Source organism: Brassica napus, chromosome C4, assembly GCF_020379485.1.
Source record: "Brassica napus cultivar Da-Ae chromosome C4, Da-Ae, whole genome shotgun sequence".
Taxonomy (NCBI): domain Eukaryota; kingdom Viridiplantae; phylum Streptophyta; class Magnoliopsida; order Brassicales; family Brassicaceae; genus Brassica; species Brassica napus.
Window position 1 is genome coordinate 14,897,065 of NC_063447.1, and position 13,476 is coordinate 14,910,540.

Consider the following 13,476-nt stretch of genomic DNA (forward strand, 5'->3'; position numbering starts at 1 on the left):
TCGGAATTCGTCAGAATGACCGTTTCTCGGTATTCGTCAGAAATCGTCGGAAGTTCTGACGAATTCCGCGAATTTTTTTTTTCCGACGAAATGATACCACGGATTGTTCGTCAGAACTTCGTCGGAATCGTTCTATTCCGACGAATTCCTCCGACGATTTCCGGCCATCAGATCCCCCTATTTCCTTGTAGTGTCAACCCATCAATGATTCCAACACGATCTATGAAAAGTCGACCAATGTACTTCGGCGTACAGAGTTTCCGCTGAGCAATTCTGTCTGGGATGAACATGTATGAGTGCCACATACTTGGTTACCCAAATGTTTTAGTCCCATGTTTCACACTTGCTCGGACCTTCCATTGACAACCACTAACACGACATGTTGTCACAAGAGAGTTTTCGTTGACTTGAATATTCTGAAGGAGACCTACGCCTCACCGCTGTCAACCGCAACTCTGAAAGCAGTGCATCCTTACTAGCAAAAACTCTGGTTGACATATATTATGTCTGCAGATGATCCTTCCTCTCTTCACAACCATATGCCCCTTTGTAATCATCAAAACGATTTCATCATCTTCTTCCTCATCCTCGTCTTTAACCTTTCCATACTCACTATTAATCCTCAGCATCATCGACAACAGGGATGTCAGCATCCTCCTCCCCATCATGATCCTCAGCTTCATGCCCCTCCTCAGCTTCATCCCCTCCTCAGCTTCATGCCCCTCTTCATCTTCATCCCTAACATCGGCTTCATCCCCCTCCTCAGCTTCATCCCCCTCCTCAGCCTCATCTCCTACATGATCTTCATCCCTTTCCTCTGAAACCGTTCTCATCTTGCTAAAGCTTGATACACAAAGACGTACTTCATGCGTTTTAGTTATCTCGAGCAAGTTCTGAACTTGTCTATCACTTGTAACATGAATAGGAAAGGTCTGGAGCAATCTAATGTAATGAGTAGGTTAACTCCACAGACTCTGTGTTCATATCCAGGTTATAATCTTCTTGAGCCATTGCAACAAGATCAGCATGTGTCAAACCTTCACTCAAAAATAACATTCTTGCTCCTTTGAAATGATCAACCACAAAATTCCAACATCCATCTTTCAACAACCAATTTCCATACACTGCATGTAACTGACGCATCATCTGAAAAAGTCAAAAATAAAACACATTAGCAAACTTAGAACAAAGAAAACGAAAGTATATTAAAGATCGAAGCGGACGACTTCAATCTAAGTAATTCTGACGACTAAACTATACGTCGTGCAGAGGTTATTTTTGCAATTGACTTTGAAATCTGTTATTTCAGACGACTGAAAAATAAGTCGTTTACTTTTGTTTGGTTAAAAAAACTCCAAAAAAGCTAGACGACGTACATTTCAGTCGTCATAGGTTAGTTTTGCATTTGACTGGATTATTTTAGAAGTTTGACTTTCCTGAACGACTTACATTTCAGTCGTCTCGTGAAAATTAAAATAAGAATATTTTTTAAAAACTAGACGACTTACAATTAAGTCGTCATAAGTTAGTTTTACAATTGAAAAAAAAACTTCAATAATTAATTATATATAGACGACTTACAATTCAGTCGTCCGTCAGACGACTTACATGTAAGTTGTCCAGGATTTACGAGGTTTGACCAGAATCTCGGAATAAAATCGTCGGGCGGATGACTGAATTGTAAGTCGTCTGGGTATGATTAAATATTGAAGTTTTTTTTTCAATTGCAAAACTAACCTATGACTACTTAATTGTAAGTCGTCTAGTGTTAATAAAAATATTGATATTTCAATTTTCACCAGAAGACTGAAATGTAAGTCGTACGGGAAAGTCAAACTTCTGAAATAATCCAGTCAAATGCAAAACTAACATATGACGACTGAAATGTAAGTAGTCTTTGTTCTTTAGAGATTTTTTTGTAACCAAAAAAAATCAGACGACTTAACTTTCAGTCGTCTTAGAAAACCGATTTCAAAGTCAATTGCAAAAATAACCTCTGCATTGACCAGACGACTTCCATGTAAGCTGTCTACAGCCAGACGACTTCCCATGTAAGTCGTCTGACGAACAGATCTGGAAAAAAAACTCGATTTCATACCTTAAATTGGTGAGATAATTTTCTTAGCACGCATAAGGCTTTTCCAAGCACACATAATCTCAAACGAAAGTGACCCACTCAGAATCGTTAGCTTCTATGACTCTATGAACCATAAAAAATGTAGAATCAAAATCTTGGGTTTTTTTAGCTTATTGTGGAGAGAAAGTGAGAGATATGTTGTGTTTAGTTCACAAGAAAGGAAAAAGAAGAAGGGTAACTCGATTTTGGGAGCATTAAGAGCTTCAAATTGGTTGTTCATGGTGGTTGGGGTATTGATGACAATGGCAATCTTGTAATTACTTGAAGATGATGAGGGTGAGACAGTAAAAATATCATTTTCGAAAAGAAAAGAAAAAATTGATGGCATTTTCGTGAATTATATGAACTTGTGGGGTGAATAGAGCAAAACCAATTTCCAAAAAAAAAAAAAATTAGTTTTGTGTTTGACTTTAAATTGTAGGTCAATTCTGCAAAAAGACCAAACCAATAACACTATATTTGGATTGAATTTATAAATCTATTAAAATATATAAGCAAATAACACTAGATTTGTTCAAAAAGAAGAATACTAATTTATTATCTCTTCCTCTTTTTTTTTTAACATCGTCAAACCCCCAATAACAATTTCTCATAGAATCATTTTGTTTGCTTCAACAATCAAATGACACTAACCTATTTGGATTTCTTTAGATTTGTTATATGCCTTATTTTCTTGTTTTTCACCGAGTACTTTAAATCTTACTGTCTATCCGTTGTTAACGATTTTGAATTTTATTTTTAATGGGTTTCGATTCACTGATTTTAGAGAATAAGTAATAGTATAACCAATTATGAGAATAAGAAATATTTAACGAAGGCTCTCACAATTACATGCAAACTTTGATAGAGCTTAAAATCTATGAAGATTTTACAAAATATTATTGTATTTGCGATTTGACACATATTTTGTGTATACCAATAAGGTGGCTTAGAGCAACTCCAATGGTGTTATCCAATATGGAGTCCTTATAATTTTTTTTTTTTTTTGAATCTTAGAAATTTTAAATTTTAAAATTTGAAATTAAAAATTTTCATTTATTGAAAAAAAAAATGTAAACATACAATAATTAAACATCTTCATCATTACCAAACTTGTTCCAAATATTTTGAATCAAATCATATTTCAATTGTCCATGTATGTGCGGGTCACGAACACGACTCCGTATGTCAAGCATAGTACGGAGATTTGAAGGCTTCGAAGAATATGACATATCCACCTGTGAACTTCTACTCGAGTCTCCTTCTTCAAACTCTGATATATCATACTGAGTGTATCCATTGCGTTCATTTTCTACTATCATATTGTGCAGTATGATACATGTTCGCATAATCATCCCTATTTGTCTATTGTCTCACAAAATAGCCGGGTTTTTCACTATTGCAACTCGAGCTTGCAAAACTCCAAAAGCACGCTCCACATCTTTTCGGGTTGCTTCTTGAACTTTAGCAAATAACTCTGCTTCAGGACCTTGAGGGTTTAAGATAGATTGGATAAATGTTGACCATTTTTGATATATGCCGTCTGTAAGGTAGTACGCCAAATCATATTGGTGCCCGTTGACCACATATTGTACCCTTGGAGCTCGACCTTGTAAAATGTCATCAAAAACAGGAGACCAATCGAGGACGTTAATATCGTTTAAGGTACCTGGAGGACCAAAAAAAGCGTGTCATATCCAAAGATCTTGTGAAGCTACAGCCTCCAAGACAATTGTTGGCTTTCCTGATCTACGTGTGTACTGTCCTTACCAGGCGGTTGGGCAATTTTTTCACTCCCAATGCATACAGGCGATGCTTCCTATCATCCCAGGAAAGCCGTGTATCTCTCCAATATCGAGTAGTCGCTGAAGATCCTCTGGAGTGGGTCTTCGTAGATACTCATCTCCAAATAACTGTATTACGCCTTCTGTGAATTTGCTTAAACATGAAAGTGTTGTGCTTTCACCAAGTCGGAGATATTCGTCAACGGCGTCAGCAGCACAGCCATACGAAGAGATGCTGTACACATTTGTAGTGGAGATAGACCTAATCTTCCGACAGCATCTCTTCTTTGTTGAAAGAATAGAAAATTTTCTGAGAGGCGATCGACAATATGCATGAATACCGCCTTGTTCATGCGGAAACGCCGTCTGAATAAATGAGGCGGAAATGTAAGATTTTCACTGAAGTAGTCAGTCCATAGTCTTGTATGGCTCTCTTCGCGGTTTCGTTCGACATATGCACGTTTGCTTTGTTTCTTTGTTTGGTTCTTGACGATGTTGTTGTATGTGTCTTCAAAATATTCATCGACAGTCTTATCCAATGTCGCATTCAATATTCGATCGACTTCATCTCCCATACTGCAAAAAACAAAAAAAAATTAGTAATCAGGTTTTAGAATCATGGTTAGAGTTAAAAAAAATCAAAACAAATTACTAATCAGGTTTTAGAATCATGGTTAGAGTTAAAAAAAATTACTAATCAAGTTTTAGAATCATGTTTAGAGTTAAAAAAAATAAAAAATTACTAATCAAGTTTTAGAATCATGTTTAGAGTTAAAAAAAATTACTAATCAGGTTTTAGAATCATGTTTAGAGTTAAAAAAAAATTAGTAATCAGGTTTTAGAATCATGTTTAGAGTTTAAAAAAAAAACATTACTTGATAAGTAGTTATTTGAGAAGTAGTTGAACAAGAGGAAAGCTTGGAGAATTGGTTGAACTGTCTTGATTTGTTGGTTTAATTGTCGTGAAATTTAGAGAAGTAGAAGAGGAGGAAAGATTGGAGAATTGTTTGAAGTGTCTTGAGTTGTTGAGAAGTAGAAAAATCAAAGTTTGGAATAAGAGGAAAGAAATTTCATTGGTGAGATGATACAAGTTCAGACTACAATAAGAGCAACACACACTGACTTATAAAGGGAAGTTCGAAATACAAAGCAACAACAACAACAAAGCAACCCGTGACACATACAACCCGTGATTTTATTGTTAATCTCTTAGCACCTTTTTGTTCGTTACCGACGATTTAATCTTTGCTAGTGTTGAGCCAAGCACCTATCAGGATTAAATCCTCCTTCACAGACCACTTTCTCCTCTCTTTGACACTTGACTCTTGAGGAGATTGGGTACTAAACAAAGGAGTCTCTGCAGAGTCAAGGTCAACTGACCCTTGGCTCGCTAAGAGATTAACAAAACTAGAGGAGCTTGCCATTTAAGATGAAGTGTGATTCTCTACTAGTATTCTGCAAGGATTAAATAAGGGATACTACATTGAATCCTAGTAGAAAATTGTCTTATCAGAACAGCTAGAGACAATTTAATGAAGTTTTAGTTTGCAAAATGCAGTTAGGGTCTATTTAATGAAGTGTGATTCACTAAGGCAAAGTTATATTTTTTCCTAACTACACAGTTACCGACAGTCCTATCCGTTTCAATTCAAAAAGCTATGTTCTCTAACCAGGAAACTAATGCGGTTGAGTTTAAAGACTAACCTCAGAGGAGTCGCTCAAGTTCAGACACCCGTTTTACCAACATTTTAACATATGCCTGAACAGACATAAGACAAACCAAAACACATGGGTTAGAAAGATAGTACAAACACCAATTTTATGATACTGAAAAAAATATAAACTCACCTTAAGTGCCTCACACTCTCTAAGAAGGTTCTCATGGCGGAGAACTTTCTGTTTGAGCCTCTCAACCTCTTCTTGCGCACCCATAACCCATGGTTGCCTGTAATGTAGACCGTCATTCTGCCAAAAGAAAAAAAATGGTCAAATAGCAAACATATAACCGCTAATAAATGAAAGAGATAGAAAGAAACTTCATACCTCGAAGTCTTTGCAGATGAAGTATCTTTTCCCACGGAGGTAGTCATATGTATCCTCTTCATCTACAATTTCCTTTGTGATTGATCCACAGGGGCACAGTTGGGAAATCCCATGCAGCGAATTTGATATGAAATCAACCCTTTGGTAGTATGTTTTGTGTGCTTTCATATCTCGTTGTTCTTCATCCATTTCAGAACCTGCAAGAAGAAAAAAAATGTTGATTAAATTCATTGTAACCATTGCAAACATATAACCGATTCTAAATCGACAAATATTATAAAACCCAGACGATTCTCATTCAAAAAAAAATTCAAATCAAGAACCAAAACCCTAAATCGATTGTGAACTCAATCTCGAACCTCTAATTGAGACGATAACAACAAACAGCCAAAGCGAAAATGAAAAAAAAATCAAACCCAGACGATTCTCATTCAAAAAAAAAAAAATTCAAATCAAGAGCCAAAACCCTATATCGATTGTGAACTCATTCCCGAACCTCTAATCCAGACGATAACAACAAACAACCGAAGCGAAAATTAAAAAAAAATCAAACCCAGACGAAAACCCTAAATCGATTTTAATCCCCAATCCGATTTGAAACCCTAAATATTTTAAAACACCACAATCGAACCCTTAAACGTGATGAAATCAACATGCATCAACTCGAGAAGGAAAAAAAAAAGATAAAGCTCGGATTTTACCTTCAAAAGTCACGATCTGTCGCCTCTCCATCGCCTCTCTTTCTGCTATGTTTTTTTTTCGGCTACGAGATAGAATGAGGTTGGCTCGCGTGTTTTTTCTCTCCCCTAACAAGAGACAACCCTAATCCGAACCAATGAGATAGCGCCAGCGCATTAAGGGCTTCGTCCTTGTTATCCTTAATTAAGGATCATCCTTAAGTTTGCACTCCTTTTTTAATGTTTATTTAATCAAAAAGCGTTAAGGATTATAGCTAAGGATTATCTATAATCCCGCGTTGTACATGCTCATTCTCGACTCGCAGATGAATTACAAAAATATAAAGAGCGCTTTTCCATATTTTTGTCATTCGACATATTTATACCACATGTATACAGAAGTGGTAGTCTTCCATCAGCAACTATTCATACTGGTTTTGTACTTCCGATTTGAGTTTTCAGAACCGTTTAGTTTAGAACATCTGTAAAAAACAACTTTGTTCTTCGAGTTGACAAAACTTCGAATTTAAAGTTTGAAAAAAAATTACCTAACTTTAATAAAGATAAATAAATAGCACAATACTTATATATATATATATATATAATAAATATGCAAATGTAATGTAAGAAATAGAGTATTTCTACTCACGTGTGAAATCATAGTTTTTATGATAATTATATTTTTTTTTTTTTAAAAAAAAGAACAGTCCAAGTTGTGAATGACTAAAATACCCTTGTAAAACCTAATAAAAGGGTGTAATTGAAGAATATGGAAGAGGAATCAAAAAAATTCGCCGGATCCCTTCTTTGCCCTTCTCCATCGCCCAGAATTTCCCCCTTGTCTGCTTCCTTACCCGCCAAATCCTTCCTCTTTGAATCCGTGAGTTTCCATCTCTTCCGATCTCCTCTTTTCTATCGAATTTGGGTGAAATCTTGTTCCAAGTTTTTAGGTTTTTTTCAATCTCGGAAGCTTTGGGTTTTGGCAGATTGCTTCCAAAGTTCTTCGTTACTTTTGTTGCTATACCTTTGGGGGGTACTTAGGCTTTGGGAACCTGCTACTGTCTCAACTTGTTGTTATTTTATAGGTTCTGATAATCCTAGGAGCTCTTTGTTATTCTCATCTTGTCTTATGTTGTTGTTCATATATTTGTTTTCTTGCTTGCAGGTCTATAACGAATTGCACGAGTTGAGTTAGATTCTGGAGAAGATATTGTCTGGCATTCTACTTGGCAAATACTTTGTTTACTGTGATGAAATGGCAAATCACCAGCTGATGATGATGGCAGCGGAGGAGAATCACGAGATATCCTCGTTTAGACAGGATGAGCATTTTGTGGAACCTCGACAGAACAACGAACTGTTTCCTCCTCCTCCTCCTGCTCACGGGTACAAGTTTGCTTTCCAACCGCTACAAGCAACTGACCTGCAGATTGGTGTTTCACGTGATCAAAACGAGGTCTGGACTCAGAGTGGAGAGATACACGAAGGACAGTCTCTCGAGGGAAAAGATGAGGTTGATTCTCAGGAGATCCGAGACGGAAGCTATGACAATGCTTATGACATCTCCTTTCCTGATAACGATGATGACTCTGTGGAAGCTTCAGAGAATGACAAACTAGCTTTAGTAGTTTCAGAGGATCTCACTGATAGCTTACAGTTAGGGGTGGGTCACTGCATGAATACGGATCCCATAGTAGCTGATTTGGACATAAGCCTTTCTCAGCAGCTAGAGTTGGCTCCTCCTACTGTTCAGTGCCGCTCTCTGGCTCCAGCTCCTGAGCATAATTTGGAAGTTGGTATGGAGTTTTCAGATGTCCTCGCTTGCAGGAGAGCGTTGAGAGATGCAGCAATCGCCTCACGGTTTGAGATGCAGACGCTTAAATCTGATAAAACTCGCTTCACTGCTAAATGCGCTAGCGTGGGCTGCCCTTGGAGGATCCACTGCGCCAGGCTTCCCGGTGTGCCAACTTTTTCGATAAGGACTATCCACGGGAGCCACACGTGCGGCGGTATCTTACACCTCGGTCACCATCAGGCTTCGGTTGAGTGGGTTGCCGAGGCTGTGAAAGAGACGCTGAGAGAGAATCCTCACTGCAAACCTAAGGAGATACTTGAGGAGATTCATCAAGTCCATGGGATTACACTGTCCTACAAGCAAGCGTGGAGAGGGAAAGAGCGTGTGATGGCTACTGTTCGAGGTTCGTTCGAAGAAGATTACCGCCTTCTTCCTCGGTATTGCGATGAGATTAGAAGGACGAATCCTGGGAGCATCGCTGTGGTTAACGGACACCCTGATGATGGGAGCTTCCAGCAGCTGTTCATCTCTTTTCATGCATCGATCTCTGGTTTCCTCAACGCGTGTCGACCTCTCATTACATTGGACAAGATCGTTCTGAAGAGCAAGTATCTAGGAACGCTGCTGCTCGCCACTGCCTTTGATGGAGACGGTGCAATGTTTCCTTTAGCTTTCGCGATCGTTGTGGAGGAGAACGATGGTAGTAGCTGGCACTGGTTCCTCTCGGAGCTGCGTCAGCTGCTCGAAACGAACACGGAGAACATGCCGAAGCTCACGATTTTATCTAACAGAGAGCCGTCCCTAGTTAACGGAGTAGAAGTTAGTTTCCCAACGGCGTTTCACGGCTTCTGCATCCACCATCTCGCGGAGTCTTTCCTCAAGGAGTTTAACAGCGACTCTGTTGTCGTAAACCTCTTTTGGGAAGCGGCGAAATGCACCACCGAGTTTGAGTTTCACGCAAAGGTTCACGAGATGCTGCAGGTGTCACAAGACGCTGCCATGTGGGTCAGTAACATCCCTCCCTCTTTGTGGGCCACATACTGCTTTGAAGGAACCAGGTTGGGTCATCTGAATGTGAATGTCACCGAGTCGATCAACGGTTGGATTCAAGAAGCTTCGGGTCTTCCTATAATCCAGATGATGGAGTGTATCCGTCGCCAGCTGATGACTTTGTTCACCGAACGCCGAGAAGCAAGCGTGCAGTGGTCGAGTATACTAGTTCCATCTGCTGAGAGACTGGTCCTCGATGCGATAGAACAGTCTCGTGCGTACCAAGTTCACAAGGCAAACGAGGCGCAATTCGAGGTCATGACTGGTGAAGCAACGTTGTTAGTGGATATTAGATGCCGTTCATGTATGTGCCGCGGATGGGATCTATACGGTTTGCCTTGTAGCCACGCAGTTGCAGCGCTCCTCTCTTGCAGACAGGACGTTTTCAGGTTCACAGAGGGTTACTTCACTGTGGCGAATTACAGGAGAACTTACGCGGAGACCATACATCCAGTTCCAGACAAGACCATGTGGAAGAAAATGGAAGCTGAGGGAGAAAGTGGTGATGAGGTTATGATAACGCCACCGAGGGTGTTGAGACAACAGCCACGGCCGAGGAAGAGGAGAGTTCAAGTAGAGGACCGTGGACGACAAAAGCGGGCGGTTCGATGTAGTAGGTGTAATCAGCCTGGCCATTTCAGAACAACTTGCACAGCTCCTATATAAAAGAAAAGCTTATGATATCTCTTTTTAGATTTTTTTTTTTATAGGTTTAGAACATTCTTTGCAAAGCCTTTCTCTTAAACTCAATTTTCCAACAGTGACAATCAACTAAACATTTTTTAGAGCCAATTTATATATCTTCTTATGTTATATAGCTTTGAGTAAAAAGAGTTTTCTAGAAGCTTGTGAAACACGCAACATACATATAGAATAAGATTGTAGCCAACACAAAACAAAACTAAATGGTCAAAATCACAAGAAACATCCGGAGTAATAGGGCTCGAAGCTATTTTAGTACAGTAGAGTATACACGTGGAGAGAGCAGATACATTGTCTCGTAACAGAAAACAAACTCAAACAATGGTCCCAGTCTTGGGAGTTTAACCAATCTCAATCTCATGTCTCTTGATGAATCCCCAAACCAAATCCGTTCATCATATGTCAGACAGATCAATGTGTGTTTCAGAGTTTAACAGCAACACGACGGCCTTCACACAGATTTTCTTAATCTCAACCATTGGCTTGCTCTTAGCCGTCTCACTGCTTTACCGTCTAAGGAAGCTACGTTACTCCAAGATCATCCCTCGTCTCAGAGTGTCTCACAAACACAAAGGCCATGAGAAGCTCGAGAGATTCTCTCACTACGTTGGTAAAAATCAATCTACATATTTATCCTCTTTGAAATCTCTATGGTCAACAGATCTTGATGCATTATAAGGAAATGTTGTTTGTAGTGAGGCAGATGGGATTCAAGGACAGGAGAGAATGTCCTCATCTCTGCAAATTAGCCAGTGAGTACATAAGGAAATCAGGTTGCTGCGAGGAAGACATCTACAGCTTTTTCTCTGAAGAGCCTGATGCTGACTCTCTCTTCATTAAGCTCGTTGAGGAGTTTGAGAGATGTATTCTCAGTTACTTTGCTTACCACTGGAGCCATGCCGATCTCGTGATCAGTCAGGTTTAACGTTCATAATCCTTTCTTCATAATTAGTAGACCAAAAACATCATATGGGTTTGTTTCAGATACTTAGCGCTGATGCTGAGCCTAAGAAGAAGCTCAAGCACATTGTCATGGCAGCAACAAGGTGATCCTACGCAAGAAAAACAATCCAGGTTGTATGTTTTTTTTTTTGTGATTTTTATCAACTAATTGTTCCTTGGTTGATATATAGGGAACAGAGGTTTGAGAGGGTGACAAAAAATCTAAAAGTGGCAAGAGTGTTCAACACATTGGTAGAGGAAATGAAAGCAATGGGGATTGCATCAGTTGATGACTCGGAATGTACAGAAGTGATGGCTCCAGTTGCACACAAGGACAGGAGCCCGGTTCTACTCCTCATGGGTGGTGGTATGGGTGCAGGAAAGAGCACTGTCCTTAAAGAGATTCTCAAGGAGTGAGTAACGATTCATATATATAAGTTCACTTAAAGGGCTGTTCGTTTAGTTGCCGCAGGTACCGGCGGCAGCGGCAGCGTCAACATTCTGCGTCAACTCTTGTTCGTTTTGTTGACGCAGGAAGCTGCGTCTGACGTCGCGTCCGAACGCCGCGTTCTGCGGCTGACGCCGATAAAACCTGCGGTCGCGATATAGTATGCGGCAGCGTCAGCGTCTGCGAAACGAACAACAACTGTCCTCATTGACGCTGCCGCCGCCGCTGACGCCGAAACCTGCGGCAACCAAACGAACAGGGCTTTAGTAATTTTTTCTTATGGATTTGGACTGTACATGCTTGTGTGCTTTTGGATCAGACCATTTTGGGCAGGAGCAGATGCTGTGGTTATTGAAGCCGATGCTTTCAAAGAGTCTGATGTCATATACAGAGCTCTAAGCTCCAGAGGCCATGTTGATATGGTCAAGACTGCTGAATTCGTAAGGTTCTTTCTTTCTAAGTAGTTGCAACAAGAATCCTCTCTTACAGAAGAACCTGCCCTGTGACAATAAATACATATTACCTTAATGTTAACGTGCTATATCCCCATAAAAATTATCATATACCATCGAATCAAATGTCCCTTGAACTATGACCTCGTACTAAATTTCTCCGAACCGATAGTTAAAAACCTATTACCTTTTGTTATATTCAAGTATCCAAAAAATGTTATGGAACTCTTGACTGTGAAATGGAATTAGAACAGGTTCACCAATCATCAACAGATGCAGCATCATCTCTCCTCGTTACAGCCCTCAACGAAGGGAGAGACGTGATAATGGATGGAACACTCTCTTGGGTACCATTTGTAGTCCAAACCGTAACCATGGCGAGGAATGTACATCGCCATCGCTACAGAATGGGAGCAGGCTACAAGGTTGGTGAAAACGGAGATGTTATAGAGAACTACTGGGAACGCATAGGGGAAAGACAACAGCTGCAAGAAGATGGAAGGGAGAGAAAGCCATACAGGATAGAGTTAGTTGGCATTGTGTGTGATGCCTATTTAGCTGTGATTCGAGGCATTAGGTGAGAGTGTTCTCAAGCAAATGTGTGTGTGTGTTCTTTCTTAACATAAGGTTTTTAGTTTAACCATGATCTATATGCAGGAGAGCAATAATGTGTAGAAGAGCGGTTAGGGTGAGATCTCAGCTGAGGTCTCACAAGAGGTTTGCGGATGCGTTTCTTACTTATTGCAACATAGTTGACAATGCAAGGCTTTACTGCACCAATGCTCTTGAAGGTTCTCCAAAGGTTAGATGCCAATTAAAAAAAGAACCTGAAATGTTTTGAGTAATGAAAGTGAGAATCAATGTTGTGGTTTTTGTGTGCAGCTGATAGGATGGAAAGAAAAGGAAAAGACATTGCTAGTGGATCCAGAGGAGATAGACTGTTTGAAGAATGTAGGGAGGTTGAACGAGGATGCGGAATCTATTTATGAGCTGTACAGTAGACCAAACCCTGCTTGTGAAGCTGGATCGATATGGAAAGACATTGTTCTTTCTCCTTCCAGGTTCAACGTTCAACAGGAGCTCAAATACTCAATTCAGAAAGTGGAAAGATTCAAACAATATCTCCAAGAATCACCAAGGTGAGGCGGAAGTTAGAGAAGTTCAGCAGTTTTTCTTAGCTTTGTTTCCTGGTATGTCACAAAATTTGGTTTAATGTAACACTCCTAAAACGATCAAACACAAGTAATTCTCTCTAAGCAAAGAAAGAATGGGCATTGCTTAACTTGCTATCTACTTATGTAAGAAAACTTAATAGCAGAAACCAAACAGAATTGCACAAACAATACCAAAACATTGAATGTAAGAGATGTCTTAAAGGTAGCAAATGCATCACCTTAACTTTACCAAGCTTGTTGTTGTCAAGAGAGATGAGTTCCTTCAAAGCATAGTATGTTATCTCCATTTCTC

At 39.6% G+C, this 13,476-nt stretch overlaps 3 protein-coding genes across 3 annotated transcripts; 2 read left to right on the forward strand and 1 right to left on the reverse strand.

Annotated features, from left to right (window-relative positions):
* Positions 1–3,489: 3,489 nt before the first annotated feature.
* Positions 3,490–5,324, reverse strand: LOC106350791. Its single transcript, XM_048755513.1, has 4 exons — positions 5,197–5,324; positions 4,242–4,476; positions 3,924–4,182; positions 3,490–3,785 (listed from the first exon to the last, which is right to left on the reverse strand). Exons 1-4 carry the CDS (start codon positions 5,322–5,324, stop codon positions 3,490–3,492), a joined length of 918 nt encoding a protein of 305 aa, XP_048611470.1.
* A 2,061-nt stretch (positions 5,325–7,385) lies between these two features.
* LOC106413929 lies at positions 7,386–10,280 on the forward strand. The gene is made up of 2 exons (XM_048754302.1): positions 7,386–7,500; positions 7,786–10,280. Exon 2 carries the CDS (start codon positions 7,876–7,878, stop codon positions 10,129–10,131), a length of 2,256 nt encoding a protein of 751 aa, XP_048610259.1. The 5' UTR covers positions 7,386–7,500; positions 7,786–7,875; the 3' UTR covers positions 10,132–10,280.
* Positions 10,281–10,402: 122 nt separating this feature from the next.
* On the forward strand, positions 10,403–13,291 carry BNAC04G13840D (calmodulin calcium-dependent NAD kinase). The gene is made up of 8 exons (XM_022702260.2): positions 10,403–10,777; positions 10,863–11,086; positions 11,152–11,213; positions 11,301–11,522; positions 11,877–11,997; positions 12,264–12,586; positions 12,667–12,811; positions 12,892–13,291. The coding sequence occupies exons 1-8, from the start codon at positions 10,537–10,539 to the stop codon at positions 13,150–13,152; spliced, it is 1,599 nt and encodes a 532-aa protein (XP_022557981.1). The 5' UTR covers positions 10,403–10,536; the 3' UTR covers positions 13,153–13,291.
* Positions 13,292–13,476: the final 185 nt, after the last annotated feature.

Bases quoted from the DNA above. Each gene is read 5' to 3' on its own strand.
- LOC106413929 (XM_048754302.1), top strand. From the start codon at position 7,876: ATGGCAAATCACCAGCTGATGATGATGGCAGCGGAGGAGAATCACGAG.
- LOC106350791 (XM_048755513.1), bottom strand. From the start codon at position 5,324: ATGGCAAGCTCCTCTAGTTTTGTTAATCTCTTAGCGAGCCAAGGGTCA. The intron at 4,477-5,196 runs GTCTGTGAAGGA...TGTTTTTTGCAG, and splicing joins GTCAAAGAGAGGAGAAAGTG to TATGGGAGATGAAGTCGATC. The intron at 3,786-3,923 runs GTATGCATTGGG...TTGGTCCTCCAG, and splicing joins GATGATAGGAAGCATCGCCT to GTACCTTAAACGATATTAAC.
- BNAC04G13840D (XM_022702260.2), top strand. From the start codon at position 10,537: ATGAATCCCCAAACCAAATCCGTTCATCATATGTCAGACAGATCAATG. The intron at 10,778-10,862 runs GTAAAAATCAAT...TGTTGTTTGTAG, and splicing joins GAGATTCTCTCACTACGTTG to TGAGGCAGATGGGATTCAAG. The intron at 12,812-12,891 runs GTTAGATGCCAA...TTTTGTGTGCAG, and splicing joins CTCTTGAAGGTTCTCCAAAG to CTGATAGGATGGAAAGAAAA.